The sequence below is a fragment of the Drosophila grimshawi genome, unplaced genomic scaffold (assembly GCF_018153295.1).
Source record: "Drosophila grimshawi isolate 15287-2541.00 unplaced genomic scaffold, ASM1815329v1 contig_1369, whole genome shotgun sequence".
Lineage (NCBI taxonomy): Eukaryota > Metazoa > Arthropoda > Insecta > Diptera > Drosophilidae > Drosophila > Drosophila grimshawi.
In genome coordinates, this window is record NW_025062891.1 from 5,329,478 (window position 1) to 5,353,884 (window position 24,407).

Here is a 24,407-nt window from a genome sequence, read left to right on the forward strand (position 1 = left end):
ACATTAAATAATTTTGGGATTGAAAAGTTCGTAGCACATAAATATTAAACATCCGTAATTATCTGTCGAAAACATTGATCACACTTCACTTTACACAGTAATTTGTGAAGTAATGTTCGTAATTATTAATTTTATAAATCTACTTAATTAGTGGCTGATTAGCTGATTTAACAATTTCTGATTCGCAATAGTGGATATAAATCTAAATTTGATTGGCTTGTTTACAGTAAACGCTTAAACATTGTTTTAAAAACGAACATCAATATAAACATTTATATTTTAAGCATGAACAAAACACATAGAAATCGATACCAAACATTTCAGACATTTAGAATGAGTAAACATGAGATAAGAAAAACCAATTTTCTCAATTCTTAGTTGAGAACTCAAATATTACTAGACACTTAAACACAGTAAATGTTAAATAGATAGTTCAGTTTTATATGATTTAAAGTCTATATTAAACACCGATAACAACACCAATATATATGTATATAAATAAACAAGATTACGAATGACAACAGCAATTTGATTATATCTAATAAAAGGAACAACATGAAGTTTGGAAACGGAGTGTGATTTAAGAAAATAGGCAGAAAACACCAATTACAGTGGACAATATTGACACAACATTGACATTTATTTGAAATAAGAGGTGGAATGTTAAATGTAAATAATAAACAGCGCAGTTAACACACAAGGTAAACAAATTACATAAACAAACGAGAAATGGCAAGTGAAGGAACCTTGTTGCTGCGAATGAGGAACAAGCCGTTGCCAGAGGCGGAGCCTGAGCCTGAGCCAAAAATGGAGACGGCAACGGAAACGAGGACCGCTGTACAACGGTTAAAGTTGCGCAAGCAGCTGTCGATGCTCTTGTTGTTATTGACAATAATAAATATTGGCATATTGCTGGCAGTTGTTGACAGGCGCTCGTAAGCGCCACGTAAAACAACACGTAAGACGTAACGTAAAACGGCAATAACGACGACACTCTCGACTACGTCCGACACGTTTGCCCAAGGTCTGAAAACTGAAGCACAGACAACACAGCAGGCAGGCAGCGTCCTTGTCGTCCTTGTCGGCTTTCAAATTAACTTCGGCACGAGACACGAGCTCGCGCTCGGTTTGACGCTGTGTGCATTCAGCCAGGATTCGTCGGTTTAGCTGGCAACAGCGAGCAGCGTGTGCGAGCGAGAAGCTGCCGGGCAACGAGTGCAGCATGAGGTGGCAGAGATGATGAATGTAGTCGTGTGTGCGTGTGTGTGTGTGTGTGTGAATGTGTAAGTGTTTCACAGTAAGTTCTGGCATTAGGCAGTCAACGGCTCGTATACGTTATGCTTCTGGCTTTGGCGCCTGCCACAATTAGCCTAATTCCGTCTTAATGCCCGGGCACTGTGTGTGGGTTGGTCGACAGCACCTACACACACACACACGCACACACACATACTCACCACCCACCCACACTTACACACGCTTGAAGCAAAACATTTCTATTGCACAACAAAAACTGTGACAGCAGTTAGGGGTTGTTCCGGCCGTTAGAGGAACCGTAGTCAAAGGACCTGCGCACTCAGAGCCGTACAAAACGGACGCGCGCCTAGAAGAGTGGATCCTACCCCAAAAAAATAAAATGTTGAAGGAAAAACAACAACGAATGCAACGCTATGTGGCGCACGTGGCACAGTGCACAGCTATGCGCGGCATTTAACCAACAGGCCAACTAATGGAGGTGCAGGTTCAAGTGCCTGCTGCCACCTTGTGGACACTTCTGAACGGACCACTCAGCAGTTTACCCAGCTGGAATTTTTAATCAAATGCACGCGAGCGACGCCAACGCGCAAATATGTGAACGCACATATTGTCAATAGATAATTACATATATATATATATATATATATATATATATATATGATGCAGTTTAACACACATTTTAATAAAATACATATATAATATATAATAACTAATAGCAGAATATTTTGGTCTAGTGCATTGCAAAAGTAATCTTTGGTCCGCAATTGCGTTGTGTGAGCTACTTTCAGCCTAAACAAATTGAAAATTGGCCAACGATTATACAACTATTGACATAATGACCCAATAACAAATTATATAAATATTATAGCATATACTGGGAAAAGAAACAAAGAAAAATCAAACCTTTATAAATAATATAGTCTATAATAATAATTATAAATAATGATGATGAAAAATTATGTTTTCAATATGTATATTTTCGGTTTTGACGGAGAGATCGAAAAGTTTCATTTTCAATTTCGTTACCAGCACAGTCAATTTTAGTTTATATAATTGCATGCAGTGAAAAACAAGTTAATGACCCATTATATTTACCATGCTCAGTAGCAAGTTTTTAAATTGATCATTAGTACTATGTAATATTTAACATTTTCAGTCGTATTCACAACACCCTTAGTCGCAGGCGCAAATTCCAAAACTTTTTTACACTCAAAATATAAATAAAGTTTCTTTTAGCTATGATCGTATCTAAATGATGTTCAAATACAGATATGAAAAACATGTATTAATCTCATCTGCATATATCCACTATAGTATGTCTGGAATAATCAACAAGATATGCATATCTTATGTTTAAATGTATATACCCTTTACTAAATGTGCTATGGTCATAGGCGAGTAAGCATATACTAATTGAAATTAGTTCATACATCAATGAACAGGTTATTATTTAATACATAAATGGAAAATAATTATATTAAATTAGCTTTTGTACAGCTACATAAGAATGATCAATTTGTAAAGCGCACACAGTTTAGTTAAAGAAGCGAACAGTGGCATTTAAAAAAAAATGCTTAAGTTGATGTTGTGGACGAGTGTCCTGATTTGCCTGGTAAGCGCCGGACTTGAAAAATCTAAAGAAAACTGACTTAAATCTTTGACAGGTGGCAGGGAAATTCAAAAGCCTGAATTGCCACAGTTACGATCAACAGTTAACCAACTTTAGCAAGTGCAAAATCAAGGCCATAAGTCGTACCAGAAATTCTATGGATATTACACTGGATATCCTAAGGACTATTACACCTTATCCAATTGTAATTATTTTTAGCAAAAAAAATAATATTCGCCATTTAAGATTAAATTCTTTCAAGGTAAAAATAGCATTCTTCAAGCGTGCTAACGGATGGCGACCCTTTCTTTATGACTTCAGCATAGACTTCTGTAAATTCTTGGAGAACCCTCACCATATCATTGCAAGACTTGCATTCCAGTTTTTAAAGCCCTACACCAATGTAAATCATAGTTGTCCTTATGATGTAAGGCAAATGGTATACTTCCATAAAAGTAACAATATATACTTTTGATTCAAATTTTCAGGCCGGCACCTCGATAATTGTGAAGAATTTCGAGTTAAATGTGGATGCATTCCGCTCTCGTTTTCCCATTGAGAATGGCGAATATGCGATCAGCGTGTCCTTTTTCGTTAAGAACAAGGTAAAGATATCGATAAATGGCTCTATTAATCATTTTAACTACAAAGAGACGTAAGCAAAAATTCTAAAAAAAAATCTGCCTATAGACAGCCCGCGAAATTCGATTAAAGGCACTTGATGTTTTCATTATAAAATTGAAAATAAAGTTTAAAAAATTTGTTTTTGTCCAGAAAAGCTACCTGTTTTAAATACACGTCAAATAAAAAAGGAATTAAATTTGTAGCATTAACATAACATTTTTTATTATTTTTTTTTGTTTAAAGTGAGGTTAAGGTGCTAATAAAATTAATATAATATGTATAATTGACATGGAAATATCAACTTAATAATAGAAATGTATTTATAACTAACAAAAAATCGATTTCACATCGATTCAACAACTTTTTAGAGCTCAGATAATGAGATTTTTGACTGTTCCTTAACGGGAGCCTTCGTAGCTGTCTCAAACTGTCGAGTACCAACATAAACTCGACGGAACAGGTGTCGCCATATGTTCTATGTGGCCCCTCTAAATGCAGCCCAGATCATGAGTGAAGCACTTCTTTAAATAATGCCAGTAATACTTTAAGCCATTTAAACCGTCGAAATTAAATTGTGGTATTAAAAAATACTACATTTTGCCACTGCTGGGTCCAGGACATGTATTCTCTTGCAAAATTTAATCTGCCTTTGGGGTGCGCCTTCGTTAATACAGGCTTTGACCACATTTTCTTCCAAACCAATCGATCATTACCTGATCAAATTTGTCAGCCGTAAGATTGCAGATTTTTGCCTATGGGATAATTTTTCGATGTTGGTTTATTAGCATTGTTTATTGTACTTTCCTTTTAATTTTAATACATTATCAATTGCTGATGCAGATCTACGTAATTTAATTGATTTTTGCCGGTTGCTCATTCCAGTATTCTTGTAAGCCAGAATCTTGGTTATTTCGTCAGGTGAGAAAAGTTTGTTGCGTAAAACATTAAATAAATATGTATACTTTATTATCCTATTCACATCTATTATCCTATTCCATATAACGCACTACTTTCTTTTCCAAAAGCTTTAAAGTGACTGCCTTTATTCGAATTTCGCACCCAAACTAGCCATAAAAATGGAAAACCCAAAAATCTTCGAAACAATTAACGGAACTTGCATTCCAATGCATCATTGCTACAGTTCTTAGCACCACAAACACAAGTGCCTTAATCGAATTTCGCGGAGTGTACATATGGCTGTTGTTTACATTTTGATATTCGTAAAGTAGATTATATATCAAATATAATCAAAGAGCAATTCTAAATCAATTGTGACTTTTTAGTAACTCTTAAGAGCTATAATAATAATAATTATCAAATTCGCAGACTTAACAATTGAGTCGTGCAGTTTCATTTTTATACCCTTGTATTATCATTTTGTAGTGAACTTTGTAACGCTTTTAAGATTTCAGTGTCAAAATAGTTCCAAAAACTGTTTTACACTTAAATTTAAATACATTTACATTTAACAGTGTATAATCTCATATGCGTTTATTGAAATAGCATGTTTGGAATATTCAACTCGACGATTGCAAGCTAACAGAAGAAAACATTGTCAACTATAAAATTACGCCACTTCAACGAATATTCGAATGGTTGTAGTCGAATCGAATGAATGACTTAAAGTTTTATACAATTTAGTTGTAGAAGCAAACAATAACGCTGGCTGTGGATAAATATTCTGTTTGCGTGCTGTAAAAAAACTAGCGAAAATACTTGACAATTGTTGAAAATATGTAAAAGATCAATACAACATTCCGATTACTAATGTTAATAACAGAAAATATCGATACTCCGCTCGATACCTTAACTTAAGAATACATTGAATAAAAGTTCTGCTTAGTCTAACCACCAAACCTAGTGCATCACTTTTTGCCGCTTTAAAAACCCAACACTAATTCTGTTGAAATAATTATACATTTTTCAATAAACTAAAATTACTCGTAATTTAGCTCATACGAGCTGCTACAATAATAATAGCAATTATAGTGTTATAATAAAGATACAGTTTTTAATTCAAAATTCAGTTAAAATAGATTCAGTTTAAATATCATAATGCAAACGACACTAAAATAGTTCAGCTCACTTTATTAAATTGCACAGGAATTAGGCCAATCCATTATAAACTCAATACATCAAAGACATTAATTAGTTAAAATGTTGTAATAATCTCTTCTTCGATTATTGAGTAATTAATATACAATTGCAAAGAGTTTTAAGACATTTTCTGTATCTGATAGCTATCTGATAATCTTTGTAAATGCCTAATTTTTTAATGAGTTCATGCATCAACCTACCGATTATTATTTAATATACAAATTCAAAATAATGATGTTAAATTGACATCTATATAAGACTGTTCCATTAGTAAAACATATACTCGAACAGTTTTATTGCAAAAAAATGTTTTGGCTGATTTTGGGGATAAGTTTCCCGTTTTTACTGGCAAGTGCCTGATGTGAATAAAACTGGATAAAACTAACTTACATCCTTGACATATGGCAAGGAAATCCAAAATCCTGAATTGCCAGAGTTTCGATCAACAGAAAAGCAAGTGCAAAATCAAGGCTTTAAGACAAACAAGAAACTCAGTCGATGTTACCCTGGATTTATATTTATATTTACAGATATTGAAATGAAATATTTTTTGAACCAAAAACAAAATTGGTAGTCTCCATTTATTATAACATTATTTGCAGATGAGCGTGTCATTCTTAAGGCGTGCCTGGATGGTTGCCCTTTCCCTATGACTTCATCGTTGACTTCTGTAAATTCATGTAAATACCTTTCCATGTCGTTGGAAAAATCGTGCTCGAATAAATAAGACCCTAGTCCAATCTAAACCTCTCGTGTCCCTATATAATATAATATAATATAAGGTATCTTAACATGAATGTCCATATTTAATTTTAATGCAAAATTTCAGGCCTTCATTTTCAAAAATTTGGATTTATTGTTAATGAATTTTGCTCTCGGTTTCCAATTGAGAATGGCGAATATTTAATAAGCGGTGCTTTTCTTTTCAAAAACAAGCTAAAGTTTTCTATGAATTCATTCATTTATTATTTCAGCTATAAGGAGAATTAATCCAAAATATTTTAAAGTTGTTGTTTTTGTACTTATTTCTGTAAAATAAATTATATATTCACTTTTGCAAATAATCCCTTAAAAAATACAAAATATGCATATCTTGTGTTTTAATGTTTATACCCTTTACTAAATGCGCTATGGTCATAGGCGAGTAAGCATATACTAATTGAAATTAGTTCATACATCAATGAACAGATTATTATTTAATATATAAATGGAAAATAATTATATTAAATTAGCTTTTGTACAGCTACATAAGAATGATCAATTTGTAAAGCGCACACAGTTTAGTTAAAGAAGCGAACAGTGGCATTTTAAAAAAAAATGCTTAAGTTGATGTTGTGGACGAGTGTCCTGTTTTGCCTGGTAAGCGCCGGACTTGAAAAATCTAAAGAAAACTGACTTAAATCTTTGACAGGTGGCAGGGAAATTCAAAAGCCTGAATTGCCACAGTTACGATCAACAGTTAACCAACTTTAGCAAGTGCAAAATCAAGGCCATAAGTCGTACCAGAAATTCTATGGATATTACACTGGATATCCTAAGGACTATTACACCTTATCCAATTGTAATTATTTTTAGCAAAAAATTAACATTCGCCATTTAAGATTAAATTCTTTCAAGGCAAAAATGGCATTTTTCAAGCGTGCTAACGGATGGCGACCCTTTCTTTATGACTTCAGCGTAGACATCTGTAAATTCTTGGAGAACCCTCAACATATCATTGCAAGACTTGCATTCGAGATTATAAAGCCCTACACCAATGTAAATCATAGTTGTCCCTATCATGTAAGACAAATGGTATACTTCCATAAAAGTAACAATATATACTTTTGATTCAAATTTTCAGGCCGGCACCTCGATAATTGTGAAGAATTTCGAGTTTAATGTGGATGCATTCCGCTCTCGTTTTCCCATTGAGAATGGCGAATATGCGATCAGCGTGTCCTTTTTCGTTAAGAACAAGCTAAAGGTTTCGGTAAATGGCTCTATTAATCATTTTAACTACAAAGAGACGTAAGCCATAATTCGATTAAAGGCACTTGATGTTTTCATTATAAAATTAAAAATAAAGTTAAAAAAATTTGTTTTTGTCCAGAAAAGCTACCTGTTTTAAATACACGTCAAATAAAAAAGGAATTAAATTTGTAGCATTAACATAACATTTTTTATTAATTTTTTTTTGTTTAAAGTGAGGTTAAGGTGCTAATAAAATTAATATAATATGTAGAATTGACATGGAAATATCAACTTAATAATAGAAATGTATTTATAACTAACAAAAAATCGATTTCACATCGATTCAACAACTTTTTAGAGCTCAGATAATGAGATTTTTGACTGTTCCTTAACGGGAGCCTTCGTAGCTGTCTCAAACTGTCGAGTACCAACATAAACTCGACGGAACAGGTGTCGCCATATGTTCTATGTGGCCCCTCTAAATGCAGCCCAGATCAGGAGTGAAGCACTTATTTAAATCATGCCAGTAATACTTTAAGCCATTTAAACCGTCGAAATTAAATTGTGGTATTAAAAAATACTACATTTTGCCACTGCTGGGTCCAGGACATGTATTCTCTTGCAAAATTTAATCTGCCTTTGGGGTGCGTCTTCGTTAATACAGGCTTTGACCACATTTTCTTCCAAACCAATCGATCATTACCTGATCAAATTTGTCAGCCGTAAGATTGCAGATTTTTGCCTATGGGATAATTTTTCGATGTTGGTTTATTAGCATTGTTTATTGTACTTTCCTTTTAATTTTAATACATTATCAATTGCTGATGCAGATCTACGTAATTTAATTGATTTTTGCCGGTTGCTCATTCCAGTATTCTTGTAAGCCAGAATCTTGGTTATTTCGTCAGGTGAGAAAAGTTTGTTGCGTAAAACATTAAATAAATATGTATACTTTATTATCCTATTCACATCTATTATCCTATTCCATATAACGCACTACTTTCTTTTCCAAAAGCTTTAAAGTGACTGCCTTTATTCGAATTTCGCACCCAAACTAGCCATAAAAATGGAAAACCCAAAAATCTTCGAAACAATTAACGGAACTTGCATTCCAATGCATCATTGCTACAGTTCTTAGCACCACAAACACAAGTGCCTTTAATCGAATTTCGCGGAGTGTACATATGGCTGTTGTTTACATTTTGATATTCGTAAAGTAGATTATATATGAAATATAATCAAAGAGCAATTCTAAATCAATTGTGACTTTTTAGTAACTCTTAAGAGCTATAATAATAATAATTATCAAATTCGCAGACTTAACAATTGAGTCGTGCAGTTTCATTTTTATACCCTTGTATTATCATTTTGTAGTGAACTTTGTAACGCTTTTAAGATTTCAGTGTCAAAATAGTTCCAAAAACTGTTTTACACTTAAATTTAAATACATTTACATTTAACAGTGTATAATCTCATATGCGTTTATGGAAAGTAGCATGTTTGGAATATTCAACTCGACGATTGCAAGCTAACAGAAGAAAACATTGTCAACTATAAAATTACGCCACTTCAACGAATATTCGAATGGTTGTAGTCGAATCGAATGAATGACTTAAAGTTTCATACAATTTAGTTGTAGAAGCAAACAATAACGCTGGCTGTGGATAAATATTCTGTTTGCGTGCTGTAAAAAAACTAGCGAAAATACTTGACAATTGTTGAAAATATGTAAAAGATCAATACAACATTCCGATTACTAATGTTAATAACAGAAAATATCGATACTGCGCTCGATACCTTAACTTAAGAATACATTGAATAAAAGTTCTGCTTAGTCTAACCACCAAACCTAGTGCATCACTTTTTGCCGCTTTAAAAACCCAACACTAATTCTGTTGAAATAATTATACATTTTTCAATAAACTAAAATTACTCGTAATTTAGCTCATACGAGCTGCTACAATAATAATAGCAATTATAGTGTTATAATAAAGATACAGTTTTTAATTCAAAATTCAGTTAAAATAGATTCAGTTTAAATATCATAATGCAAACGACACTAAAATAGTTCAGCTCACTTTATTAAATTGCACAGGAATTAGGCCAATCCATTATAAACTCAATACATCAAAGACATTAATTAGTTAAAATGTTGTAATAATCTCTTCTTCGATTATTGAGTAATTAATATACAATTGCAAAGAGTTTTAAGACATTTTCTGTATCTGATAGCTATCTGATAATCTTTGTAAATGCCTAATTTTTTAATGAGTTCATGCATCAACCTACCGATTATTATTTAATATACAAATTCAAAATAATGATGTTAAATTGACATCTATATAAGACTGTTCCATTAGTAAAACATATACTCGAACAGTTTTATTGCAAAAAAATGTTTTGGCTGATTTTGGGGATAAGTTTCCCGTTTTTACTGGCAAGTGCCTGATGTGAATAAAACTGGATAAAACTAACTTACATCCTTGACATATGGCAAGGAAATCCAAAATCCTGAATTGCCAGAGTTTCGATCAACAGAAAAGGCAAGTGCAAAATCAAGGCTTTAAGTCGTACAAGAAACTCAGTCGATGTTACCCTGGATTTATATTTATATTTACAGATCTTGAAATGAAATATTTTTTGAACCAAAAACAAAATTGGTAGTCTCCATTTATTATAACATTATTTGCAGATGAGCGTGTCATTCTTAAGGCGTGCCTGGATGGTTGCCCTTTCCCTATGACTTCATCGTTGACTTCTGTAAATTCATGTAAATACCTTTCCATGTCGTTGGAAAAATCGTGCTCGAATAAATAAGACCCTAGTCCAATCTAAACCTCTCGTGTCCCTACAATATAAGGTATCTTAACATGAATGTCCATATTTAATTTTAATGCAAAATTTCAGGCCTTCATTTTAAAAAATTTGGATTTATTGTTAATGAATTTTGCTCTCGGTTTCCAATTGAGAATGGCGAATATTTAATAAGCGGTGCTTTTCTTTTCAAAAACAAGCTAAAGTTTTCTATGAATTCAACTATAAGGAGAATTAATCCAAAATATTTTAAAGTTGTTGTTTTTGTACTTATTTCTGTAAAATAAATTATATATTCACTTTTGCAAATAATCCCTTAAAAAATACAAAATATGCATATCTTGTGTTTTAATGTTTATACCCTTTACTAAATGCGCTATGGTCATAGGCGAGTAAGCATATACTAATTGAAATTAGTTCATACATCAATGAACAGATTATTATTTAATATATAAATGGAAAATAATTATATTAAATTAGCTTTTGTACAGCTACATAAGAATGATCAATTTGTAAAGCGCACACAGTTTAGTTAAAGAAGCGAACAGTGGCATTTAAAAAAAAAATGCTTAAGTTGATGTTGTGGACGAGTGTCCTGTTTTGCCTGGTAAGCGCCGGACTTGAAAAATCTAAAGAAAACTGACTTAAATCTTTGACAGGTGGCAGGGAAATTCAAAAGCCTGAATTGCCACAGTTACGATCAACAGTTAACCAACTTTAGCAAGTGCAAAATCAAGGCCATAAGTCGTACCAGAAATTCTATCGATATTACACTGGATATCCTAAGGACTATTACACCTTATCCAATTGTAATTATTTTTAGCAAAAAATTAACATTCGCCATTTAAGATTAAATTCTTTCAAGGCAAAAATGGCATTTTTCAAGCGTGCTAACGGATGGCGACCCTTTCTTTATGACTTCAGCGTAGACATCTGTAAATTCTTGGAGAACCCTCAACATATCATTGCAAGACTTGCATTCGAGATTGTAAAGCCCTACACCAATGTAAATCATAGTTGTCCCTATCATGTAAGACAAATGGTATACTTCCATAAAAGTAACAATATATACTTTTGATTCAAATTTTCAGGCCGGCACCTCGATAATTGTGAAGAATTTCGAGTTTAATGTGGATGCATTCCGCTCTCGTTTTCCCATTGAGAATGGCGAATATGCGGTCAGCGTTTCCTTTGTCGTTCAGAACAAGGTAAAGATATCGATAAATGGCTCTATTAATCATTTTAACTACAAAGAGACGTAAGCAAAAATTCTAAAAATCTGCCTATAGACAGCCAGCGAAATTCGATTAAAGGCACTTGATGTTTTCATTATAAAATTGAAAATAAAGTTAAAAAAATTTGTTTTTGTCCAGAAAAGCTACCTGTTTTAAATACACGTCAAATAAAAAAGGAATTAAATTTGTAGCATTAACATAACATTTTTTATTATTTGTTTTTGTTTAAAGTGAGGTTAAGGTGCTAATAAAATTAATATAATATGTATAATTGACATGGAAATATCAACTTAATAATAGAAATGTATTTATAACTAACAAAAAATCGATTTGACATCGATTCAACAACTTTTTAGAACTCAGATAATTAGATTTTTGACTGTTCCTTAACGGGAGCCTTCGTAGATGTCTCAAACTGTCGAGTACCAACTTAAACTCGACGGAACAGGTGTCGCCATATGTTCTATGTGGAATTCAGCTCGGGTGATCTTCCTGGCCTCTATAAAAGCTTAAAATTCTTATCCCGAAACCACCCACGACAGACTCACGGCATATCTATTCTTGCTGGAATAAGGCATTTGGGTCTGTTTGATGCTCCATAAAGTTCACTAAAACTTCGTCTAACAGGTTTATATAACCTTCCGAGCTTATACGGCCTGAAATTTTACAAATCGGGGTCCTCTTTTGATGACTGAATGCAGCCCAGATCAGGAGTGAAGCACTTCTTTATATCATGCCAGTAATACTTTAAGCCATTTAAACCATCCAAATTAAATTGTTTCTCATTAAAACAATCAATTGATTTAAATTCTCAGGTAGGCACCTCAGTAATTGTGAAGAATATGGAGTTAAATGGTGAATAATTCTGCACTACTTTTCCCACTGAGAAAGGCACTTATTAGTTATTAATAACCAGCTAATGTTTTCGTTAAATGGATCCATTTGTAATTACAACTATAAAGAGACTTGGGGAAATGGGTAAATGGGTTACTAATTCTGTTGAAATAATTATACATTTTTCAATAAACTAAAATTACTCTTAATTTCGCTCATACGAGCTGCTATAATAATAATAGCAATTATAGTGCTATAATAACGATACAGTTCATTTAATTATAAATGGCTATTTCAGCCATTAATTTAAGGTTCTAAATAAGTATTTGTAATGATGAATGAATTGAAAAAATAAATACCATTACTTAACCAAATTTGCCTGTTTAGATTAATGAGTTTGTAAGTATTTTCTCATAAATTCGCAGAAGAAAAAACATTGCAATAAATAGTGATAAAATGGTAGAATATATAAATGAATTTTGAACAAAATGTTTATTAAATTGCATAGGAATTAGGCCAATCCATTATAAACTCAATCCGTCAAAGACATTAATTAGTTAAAATGTTGTAATAATCTCTTCTTCGACAATTGCAAACAGTTTTAAGACATTTTCTGTAGCTATCTGATAATCTTTGTAAATGCCTAATTTTTGAATGAGTTCATGCATCAACCTACCGATTATTCTTTAATATATAAATGCAAAATAATGATGTTAAATTGACATCTATATAAGACTGTTCCATTAGTAAAACATATACTCGAACAGTTTTATTGCAAAAAAATGTTTTGGCTGATTTTGGGGATAAGTTTCCCGTTTTTACTGGCAAGTGCCTGATGTGAATAAAACTGGATAAAACTAACTTACATCCTTGACATATGGCAAGGAAATCCAAAATCCTGAATTGCCAGAGTTTCGATCAAGAGAAGAGGCAATTGCAAAATCAAGGCTTTAAGACGAACAAGAAACTCAGTCGATGTTACCCTGTATTTATATTTATATTTATATTTACAGATCTTTAAATGTAATATTTTTTAAACCAAAAACAAAATTGGTAGTCTCCATGGTATCCAACTTAACGCCAAAAGAAAATCATCAGATTCATTAATTTGTTAGTTTGGCGCATTTTTTGCATATCGTTTGTTTCACATAGAATCGCTTTGTGTGAAAACTCATTTGTTCTAAATTACGTTGTGCAACATTTTGAGTGGGAGAGGGGCGTGGAGCGAGGGGCGGTGGAGTAAATACAAATCAGGGCACTGCAAATATGGCCACACGTAAAAGTATGCAACAAAAAGTTGCAAATTCTAATTAAAACAAAGAACTTTGCGACACAATATTACCAAAAATGATGTGCAGCAAAAAGAAGCAGTGCAAATAGATCAACGATAGGCAGTGGGCAGTGGGTGTGTGGGCGTGTGGGCGACAGTGAGTCAATTAGGTACAGTGTTATCTAATTAGACGCCTACAACAGGGCAATCTACTAGCTCTTTGTGAAGTTATCTATGTGTGAGCGCGACTATCTCTGTGTGCATGCGTGTGTGTGTGTGAGTGTGTGTGTTCTAGTGTGTGTGTGAGTGTGTGTGTGAAGTGGTGCCAGGCGCCAGCCCATCATATTTTGCAATTCAACTCGCAAAAAAACAGAACAGAGCAAACTAACAAGAGATAGAAGCTTCTTGTTTGCCATTTTCTTTTTGCCTTTTGCAACACTGGGCGCGCGCTCAAGTTTCAGAACAACAACGGAAATGCAAAAGTTTTCTTTTCTTTTTTTTATTATTGCACAACGGCCGAAAAACAAAGCGCAAAAGTTTTCTCCAGTTGTTGTTTTTTCATTTTTATTTCTCATGGCAATTATGTGCTCGAAAAAAGCACACCAAAATAATGATAATGAAGGCAGCCAAAAGGATTTGTGAAGAAAAGTAAAATAAAAAAAATAATACCCAACTGCTAAAAAAAAAGTTTAGCAATTTTTTTGCAAACTCACATGACGGCGCATGCATGCGAATTGCAAAAGTATCTCACAGATACTCTCTGGTCGACTCCAACTCGACGTCGTGTTGTCGAGCTTGTGGGGGTCGTGTTGGTTCCTGTGCCTATGCCTTTGCCCTTGTTTGTTGGTAATTTGTTTAATTTGCTTACCTTCAACTAAAAACAATAAAAAAAACATTGAATGCCCGAAATGCTGCTGTTGAATTCTCACTACGAAGTACCCTGCTAATCTTTGCTAATTATAATAAATAACCTTAGGCATAAAATGTGAAATCACTTTGTTCGCGTTAAGGGTTAATAATTCAGCGGTTATCGACATTATTTAACTAGTACATTAATAGCAAATTATACAAATTAATAATTCTAATAATTAAGTTAATAATTCTATTGTCACTAATTAAATCACTGAACAAAAAATATATATAAAAAATACAAGGTCTATTTTTGGAAGAAAATCAATCTAAATGAACGTAAAAAATCAGTAAAAATAAATATATTCTTGTGTGTGTATCTATTATTGTAATAAAGTCAATCTAAATTTCACTAGTTGCAGTAGATCATTGAAAAAAAAGCTAATTCTATAATTCAAGCATATACCCGTTTTTGGATAGCTTTTTAGTGCAGGTATCAAAAGAAATAGAAATACAAGACCGATGAATATTTGGGTGCTTTTTGAAGGTTGACGAGCACCCGGCACCTTTTAGCTAATGGCTGTGCTGGCTATGATAAAGCGGCCAGAAAAAGAGAAGGAAAACAGACAACAACAAACTTGGCATAAACTAAACTACAACTAAATTAAAATATTTATAATTTTAGCCAAAGTTTTATCAATAAAATGCAAGCATGCACAGACGCCTTGTGGGGCAGGTGTGTGCATTTGTTAGCTGCAAGTCAGATAAGTATCTTTCGGATGTCTGCATTAAAAAGCTCAGATACATGCTGTTTGCATTTGTGTGTCTGTGTGAGAGTGTAGGTGAGAGCGACTCAATAAGTAGCCGCCAGCAATTGAAACATCAGCAATACTCGAGTTGGCAATATGAGGCGACAGCTCGCTCGACAATTTTGGCCACTTGACGCCCACACAGAGAGGACAAAGCAATCGTTTTGGCCATAACTTAAATCTGGCTTAAAAATCACTTAACACCAACTCTTGCTGGAACACTCAGAAAAATAATCGCCTTTCATTTTAGAATATCACTCATTCTTTTGGCGGCAAGAGTAACTCAACTTATTATTTAGAAATTATATTTTTTCCTTGCTTAATTTCAGTGTATTTTTTTTTTAAATTTGATGTATGCTTAATTTCCAGTGTGTGTTTTATATGTGCTCTTAGAAAAGCTTTTTGGTTACTCAAATTATTAATAAACATTAGTATTTTGAGATTTCAGATACACAAACATTTTAAATAGCTTATCCAAAATTCACTTAAAATATTTAGAAACGTTAGAAACTATTTCTAAAAACCAGAAACATTTTCAAGGTTTTTTCGGTTTTTCTGTGTGTACTATTCCCCCAAAAGGTTTCGGCCTGTCAGCACTAAAAGAAAAAAAAAAGAGCAAAAAACAAAGGCGCAAAAGGAAGACGCTGCTGCCTCTGTGTATCAAGTGCAATAATCAACATCTCAGACAACCAGACAGGCAGACTGACAGACGTGTCGTATACACACACACACACATAACTCTAGCTAGAATTGTCGCACATTTTATCTACAACAAGAACAACAATAATAATTCAAACATTTTCTGTAGACATCAGCAAATTCTCATGAGCTGACTGCTGCCTCGAGGCGTTCTCTGGAAACGTGCGATTTATTTTAACTCAAGCTGCCACTTGGCTAATCGAAGCGACAATCTTCAATCTCGCAAAAATCTTAAATATTGGTTTTTAAGGAAGATAAGCAGTGGAAGACTAGACTAACAGTAATACTGATAAATGTAGTTCAGTAAATATGGAATAATGCAATGCAAAAATAATAATAATCAAGTGATCATGTGGCAAGTTCAAATCGTAGACGAGATAAACAAATAAATAAATACCCAAAAGAATGAGGAGTAAAAGGAGCTATCCAATGTATTTATATTAAACATTGCACAGGAGAACCGTGTTCATATTGATTCCTATAATTTCAATAAACAATTTATTTTAAATATCAATTTTTATTACTCAAATAAATTGGCAGCCGACAAAGAAACATTTCAACAAATTTCAATACTTGTGTTAAAACTTAAAAAGAGTGAGAGAGAGTGGGAGAGAGAGAGAGAGTGAGAGAGAGCGAGCACTTAAAAAACTTTACTTGAACCATTCAATTGGATCAAATATGATGTTGAGAATCTTAAGCACTTAACGCCTAGCTGAACTAATTTGCTCTCGTTACAGGTTGCCCACAATCATTGGAATGGATTGGCTGAGGAATTCAGGCGCTGGGCGGATAACTTGTAACTTGCAACAGCGCTCACTAATGAACACTGAGAGCAGTAGACAACAAAAAGAGAAAAAGAAGCAAACCAAACCATTTTTCCTTTGTTTGCAACAAGCAACTCAAAAACAAAACAAGGAGCTGTCCAATTGAGCCACAACTTTGACCCCAGAGACCCCCGCAACAATAGCAGAAGAAAAGCACAAAATGAATAAAATTGATGAAATAAGAGGTTCCCTAGACATTCCTATAGCTTACACACTGTTGGCATAAAATGTGGACTTTTTGCAGTCATTGAAACAGCAAATAATATTTTAGATCAAAATTTTTTGGATAACAAGTGATCCTTTGATGTATCTGAAATACATATTATTAAATGAATCCAAATGAATTGAAGTGTATGTAAATGCTTAAAAGTATATGCCCACTGTCTGCTCTTGCGTACAGGGTATATAACAAATGCTGGCTAGTGTGAAAATCAATGAGCCTCCACGTTCACAGCTGGACAAATGCCGCCAGCTAGAGACTCCGGAGAGAAAGAGAGATAGAGATATAGAGAGACAGAGAGAGAGAGAGAGAGGAGCGAAAGGAAGAGCCAACAGCGCCTGGGGCCAAGTTTATTCGCATTTAATTGAATAATTGTTAGGCGGATCACGTACGAAGATGAGCTCGCCAAAAAGCAGAGCAAATCAGCACGCTTTAAAATAAGCATGCCACAAAGTAGGCAACAATTGTTAACTGTGAACAAAATTGAACAGTTTGCCAAGGCTAAAACAATGAAACAGCGTTCGGAGACTGCGTCAGTTGTAGAAGACCTGTAGAAACCTGTTCAGGTTGCAGATTTATGCGATGCATCTCAAATGCAAACCTGACAACGTATTCCATTGTGCAAGTTCAAACTTACCGTTCCCCAGTGGCACATTCGTCGCTTGCGGCTGCTCGATGGACAGTTTATTTGTTGCTGCTACAGCTGCTGATGCTGCTGCTGCTGCTGCTGTTGTTGTTGCTGCTGTCACCTGCTTGTTGACGCTCTTGCTCAGTCTCAAAATAGTTGTGGCAGCGGCTGCTGTTGTCGTTGTTGTTGCTGCCGCAGCTGCGACTGTTGCCGCGGGCGCCTTTAGCTTTTGCAGAGCGGCTGCCACCGCCTTGGGCGCCTTTGAGCTGCGCGTTACGCTCAAAACATGCGGCTGCTGAGCAACCACATTGCTCTTATTGTTGCTGCTGCTGCTATTATTGTTATTATTGCTGCTGCTGGCTGCAGTTGTTGTAGCTGCCGCAGCAGCTGTTGCTGTAGTCGAGTTTCGTATGACCAGAATAGATTGCGATTTCTCCAGTCGCTTGAGCGTCTGCAGCACAAATGGCGACTTGCTGTCGCAGTTGCTCTCCGAGCTGAGGCTGCGCGAGGCCTGCAAGCAAAGCGAGAATTGTGAGTAAAGTTGGTAAACAAATCCTAGGTAAGAACAAACATTGAATATCCTTGCAGATCGCCATACGAATCTGATCTTAACTGAATTTTAGTACTAGTTACTATTTCAATTATAATTTAAATCAATTCTTTATTGGACTGTTGCTTAAATCTAATAAGCATAATAAAAGAGGAAGACTGATTAATTGATTTGTTTGTTAGTCTAGCTAAGAGATCCTTTAAAGGTTTTTAATACAACAACTTAGCTTTCCTTTAAGATGGCTACTATACGATATAAATTTGATTAATTTTGATCATTCTTACAAATCTCATCTCTGTCGCTCTGCAAGGAATATGCGATCATAAATATATTAATTCTTACATGCTTTAGCATAAAAGGACGCTCGACAAGCTTGGCATTGTTGTTGGTGCTATTGTTGTTGTTGCTGCTGCTATTAACCTGAGCCTTGAGGACGCTTTCCAGCTGTGTGGCATTGATGGGCGTTTGCAGCAGAATCGTATTCGAATCCTTGCCACTGCTGGAGACTATGGAGATGCTGCCACCAGAGTTACCACTGCTGCTGATGCTATTATTGCTGCTGTTGTTGTTATTAGTTGTTGTTGTTGTTGTTTGGACTATTGTCTTGCGTGCCACAGTTGTTGTTGTGGGCAGCTGATTGAGCGTTAGGGCCGTCGCCTTATTCTGCTGCTGCTCGCTGAGCAGGCTGAGAATGTCCTGTTTGTTCTGTATGATGATCTGGCCATTCTCGTTGCGTGTGCCCCGCAGCAATATAATGCTGTTGCTGTTGCTGCTACTGTTATTATTATTATTGTTGTTGCTGATGGTGTTAAGGAGCTTATGTTGTTGTTGTTGTTGTTGCATGGCCTCGATCTTAAGTTTGGCAGCACGTAAACTGGTTGTTGTTGCTTGTGTTGTCGTTGCTTTAGTTGCTGTTGTTGCTGACGTATCGGCCTCATTGCAATGGCTAAGCTTGCCGCTGCTCTGCGCTTTGACCAGGCTAATACGGCTCAGGCCATTCTTTGTATGGTCTGCAAACAGAATAGAGTGGAACAGAATAGAAGGGGGGTTAGTATTATTACTAGTATCATCATCAAAGCTGTTTGCCAAGTTTCGCATAACTCAACGCCCCAAAATGGAAGCTCTTTTGTGTATGCAAAAGATGCAAAAGATACGACAGATGCCAAGCTAAACAGCATCAGATTTATGGCTAAAAGAGGAACTGGTCCAGCAAGCTGGAGCTGGGTGCTGCCAGCTGAACAGTGTTGCTCATTTGGCGGGAAAAACTTATAAGTTGTCTGAATCAAAAATAATAAATATAAAATGCCATTCATGCGAAAAGTGCACTTCTCTATTTATGAATTTAATGTATTTAAAAGCAGAGAGAATCAAGGATTATAAAATTTAAATTAAAGCCAACACTTCAAGCATAAATTACTTGGTTACAGTTTTTATAAATTTAAAAGTAATTATATATTTAAAAATCAATTTAATGCTGATTCCCAAACAATTTAATTTAAGACCTCCATAAACTGATCAACTTAATAATCAATTTAATTTTTAAATCAAGACTTTAGCTTTTTAACAGCATTCTAGAATATCTGGGAGACATATAGTGCTATAGATTTATAGATTTAAAAACAAAATTTATGTTTCATATATATATATGATATATCTAGAAACTGACTTACTAAAACTCGATTACATTTTAATTAACTGATCAACATAAGCGTTTCTATTTTGAAAAGCCGTCGAGTGTTTTAGCTGTAAAAAGTGGACAGCACTGTTGCTGTTAGCTGCAACATACTGTTGTATTAGATATTGATAGCGTTTGGGGCGCAACAAATATGACAAGCTGATGGGGCGACCCATTGTTGTGTGTTGGTTGTGTTCATATTGCAAGATGATCAGTTGAGCGTCACATTACGTATACGCGATGTGTGGCGTGGTCATTGGCTTAGACGGCCATTTTACTGGCCAAAACAACCAAAGGGGAAAGGGAGAAGGCAGCGAGAGAGAGAGAGAGGAAAGAGAGGGGCAGGCAGTGAGGCATTCAGGCTGTCCAGCCGCTAAATCAAGCGAAAGACGACATGTTTATGGCTCACACACACAGACGCGTACACAGGACTACTTAGCGGCTGGACACACACTGAAAGAACGCAATAAAAGTGCAACAAACAAACAGAGCGACGACAGCAGCAGCGTGGAATGGGTTAAGGTTTAAGGGTTTCAGCAAGGGGGAAGCCTCTACTCTAAAGTGTCAGGCTTGCATGCGTTGCCAAATATAGACTCCAAGGCTGAAGGCGACACGAAACAAAAATGAGCGCCGGAAACATTTAAACGTAGCTAAACACTTGTACACCACTATGAACATATACCCCTTTCTCTGCACCCCCCCCCCCCCCCCAGCCAATGCCCTGCCCCCCTGCCTTAAGTTGTCTTCTGCCGCTGCTGCCCAACCAACTTGGACGCCCTCAAGCCAGCTGTGTTTTTGTGCACTGTGTGTTTGTTTTGAAAACGTGCGGGTCATAATTAGCTGCTGGCCCCGTCTGTGTGACCATGCATGGATACACACACACACACACACACATGTATGTGTGTGTAAGTGTGTGTAGGAAAAGGTCGCCAAGCAAAAGAATCGGACAGCGGGCCTGGAGAGCCAGAGTCAGAGTCAGAGTCAGATCCAGAGAGCTGAGCCAGCGACCATTCATTCGGGGCGCACATACTTCATTGTAATGTATGGCAGGACACAGGACCTAACGCAGGACTCAGGCCTAGCACAACAACAGCAAGAGCTAAGTAACAACAACCACAACAACAACAACAACAATAGTGTGCTTGCAATGTTCGCGTAACACATAAAACACTTTTGCAAGAAAGGGCTTGTGGGGGTTTGAGGGGAGGAGGCCGGTTGTTGGGGCAACGGTTGCTGAAGCTTCGCATATTTTTGCGCTCGTCGCGGCTTTTGATGTGTGCACAGTGGGACGAGAGTCGGTTGGCAGCGTGCGAAAAATCAAGTCAGACAGACAAAAAGGCATTTAACAAATAATAATAAAATACTCAAATTCAAAGCATATTTTCACTTTCTGCATGGAAACTGTGCTTATTTCATATGAAAGTATAAATATATAATATTTATATAAACTTGCAAGGATAGCCATAATAATAAAAATTAGCTTGAATTGCATCTTTTAATTCTTTTTGTGGAATTTACTATAATGGAACTTAGTACGATAAAAATGTTCCATATTAGTGAAGTTTTTTATAATATATTTTATAGCATGTATAAAATGTACTACAAGAAATGTTCTATTTTAGTAAAATGTACCTAAATCTTTGCTGAATAATTTTACAACGCTCAAAATAATAAATATTAAAGATGCAAAAAATAAGAAAGCTTCATTTTCATAATATAACAAAGTCGATAGTCTAAGGCTTTAAATATAGTCACAAAAACACAAAGGAATAAACGAATATTCCATTTAAAATTTAGTAGAACTTTTCATTTTTAATTTGAAAAATAATTTGAATAAAATTTGCTTTATATGCATAATTTCAGAAAAGTTTTAGAAATTTAAATTAGAAGTAAGTTTCAGTGTCCATTTAAGTTTTCCATTAGCAAATGTAGCATGTAAAATTGCAATTGTATTTGACGCCTGGTTTCAGCTAGTTGCAACCACTGTGCGTGCAAACGCACGTGGCATGAAGCATGACAGGGTGAAAGAGACACGGGGTAAGAGGAGGTTAGAGGGTAGAGGGCAGAGGCAGGCAACACAGCTATGCAACACGACAAATTGCAAGTCTATTGAAATTTTATTAGAAACATAAATCAAAAGCAGGCCAAAAGAGAAGAGTTCTTCTTTTGTTTCATTTATAAGCCATGACACTTAATAAATATGCAACAACGAATGGAGCAAATAGATGAGAGCGCACAGATAATGCCAAAATAAATCGCAGCATGCTCCAAAAGAAACCGCATCGCAAATGTGTCCTTGAGTTGAGGTAAAACAAAACAAAACAGAAACAGAGAAACACAAACAAAAGCAACAGAAACAGAAACAAGTGGAAAAGAAAAAGTCTAATTGGAAAAACCAATAAGACAACGCTAATCGAAGAAGTGCACTTATCACAACAGATAACAGCAAAACTCATCGATAATTATGTTATGTACACACACACACACACGCACACACATATGGAGTTTTACTTACTTTGGTGTGGATTTCGATTCAGATTCAGATTCATGACCAGCGACAGCAACAACTACGGCTACTTCTACGATGAGCGGGAGCGGGAAAAGCAATTTGTTTGGCCCGTTTTCCATGCCCCCTAAAAACCCCCCTTCTCAGCAGCGAACGAACTTTTCTTTTGTTGTTGTTGTTGGTTGTTGGTTGTAGGTGTTGTTGTTGCTGTTGCTGCTGTTGTTGTTGGCTACTCTTAAAATAAACACCTGGTGGGCAGCGCACCTGCAGTCGACTGCATCTGCATCGTTGCGCATTAACTTAACTGTTCTCTGTTAAATGCCATTTTCACACACAAATAGCACAACATCTATATGTATGTGTGTATTTTTGTATGTATTTGCACACACACACTCATATATGTATATATATATATATCGCTATTTACATATGTATGTACATATGTTGGCAGCACAAGCAGCAGCAGCAGCAGCAAAATTCTCGATATCCAGCAGCACAGGAAAAAAGGTAAACAAAAAAACTAATTTGCACAGCGCCCGTTTGCGTCTGACGCGCATCCGTTACGCACTCGATTTGTTGTAGTTTCGCGTAGGCGTTAAATGCTATACAAAATTCCGTGTAAATATAAATAATTTCAATTATAAATATTTTTAAGACGGTCGACAGAATGCGGTGGCCGGGCGATATGTGCACAACTGTCTATCGAAATGTTGAAGTGTCGATTGTGGTCCAACAACAGTGATGCTCCTCACTGCTGTTGAAGGCTCAACAGCTGTTGAGCGGAGACTATAACCACTATAGAGTAGCCACATTGCTAAAAAAATAACATGTCAAACGCCAATTTTTGGTCAATGTTGCCACTACACTATAGAACGCGCGCAAATTTGGATTTGAAAAGCTATAGTTTCATTTACAATGTTTTCAATGACCTTGTCCCAGACTGTTATTTTGCAAGCGCTGCAATTCATGAGACCATAAAGAAAACCGATCTGCTTATCGTGACACCAAAAACAACAAAAACCTTCAATAAATATTTTTTCCTTTTAAACAAAACTTTCGCTGTTTCCCCTTGCCACCCCCTTCCTCTTTCTCCTCTCTCTCTCTCTCTCTCTGTCTCTCTCTCTCTCTTTCTCGCTCTCTCTCTCTGCCTCTCGACGGGAAGTCTCACACTATCTCAGCCAACGGCCGACGAAGCGAATACAGAATAATTGCCTCGCTGCTGTGCCAGTCGGTGCCATAGCGCCAACAACTACAACTACAATTATAGCGACAACAACAATAACAACAATATGACAAAACACTTATCTGTGTTGTCGCTACTACAACTGTTGATTGTTGTTGCTGCTGCTGTTGTTGTTGTTGTTGCTGCTGTTGTTAGGCTTGTTATTTTATTGTCGCGTTTGTTGCACATTGAAAATAATATACAAAATAATTGAATTACTCAAACTCTCTGTTGTGTGTGTGTGTGTGTGTGTTTGGGGGCGTTCAGTGCTGATAAGCGTCAAAGTCAGAATAAAGCCAGATCATTTAGTTAACCCGATAAGCAGCTAAGCTTCATTTCATTTGCATTAATTCTAAATATTGCTTAGCACAGCTCTCTAAACAGGGTGTTCCCAGTTTACGGCGATAAGCAGCACTCAAAGCCGTCAATCAAAGAAGCGTGAAATGAAAACGTGACTTGAGCTGCGCTTTAACATCGTCACGTATGTAAATTATGCTGTTAGCGTCGCCGTCGCTGCCGACGTCTCTGTCGCTGTCGGCAGCGTCCCGCACCCAGGCTTAAATAAAAATTGAAAAAAAAATGTGTTTTTTTTAGCGAAGATTGTGCTCAACTCACAAAATACCAGCACGTTTTCGAAAAAGCCAGTTTTTTTTGCGTTCAGTCTGCCATTTGATAAGTGCACAAAAATGCATTTAAAATAACATTTTGTTCGACGACGATGATGACATTTAATGC

At 35.5% G+C, this 24,407-nt stretch overlaps 1 protein-coding gene across 1 annotated transcript in view; it reads right to left on the minus strand.

Moving 5' to 3' along the window:
• LOC6560866 (calmodulin-binding transcription activator 1) overlaps window positions 1-22,791 on the minus strand; it is a 52,128-nt gene extending 29,337 nt beyond the window's left edge. The window contains exons 1-3 of the mRNA XM_043216409.1: window positions 22,460-22,791; window positions 18,612-19,279; window positions 17,729-18,230 (exon numbers count right to left, since the gene is read on the minus strand). Coding sequence (XP_043072344.1) covers window positions 17,729-18,230; window positions 18,612-19,279; window positions 22,460-22,493 — 1,204 coding nt within the window. The 5' untranslated portion in view covers window positions 22,494-22,791. The remainder of the gene's footprint in view (window positions 1-17,728; window positions 18,231-18,611; window positions 19,280-22,459) is intronic.
• Between the last annotated feature and the right edge of the window lie 1,616 nt (window positions 22,792-24,407).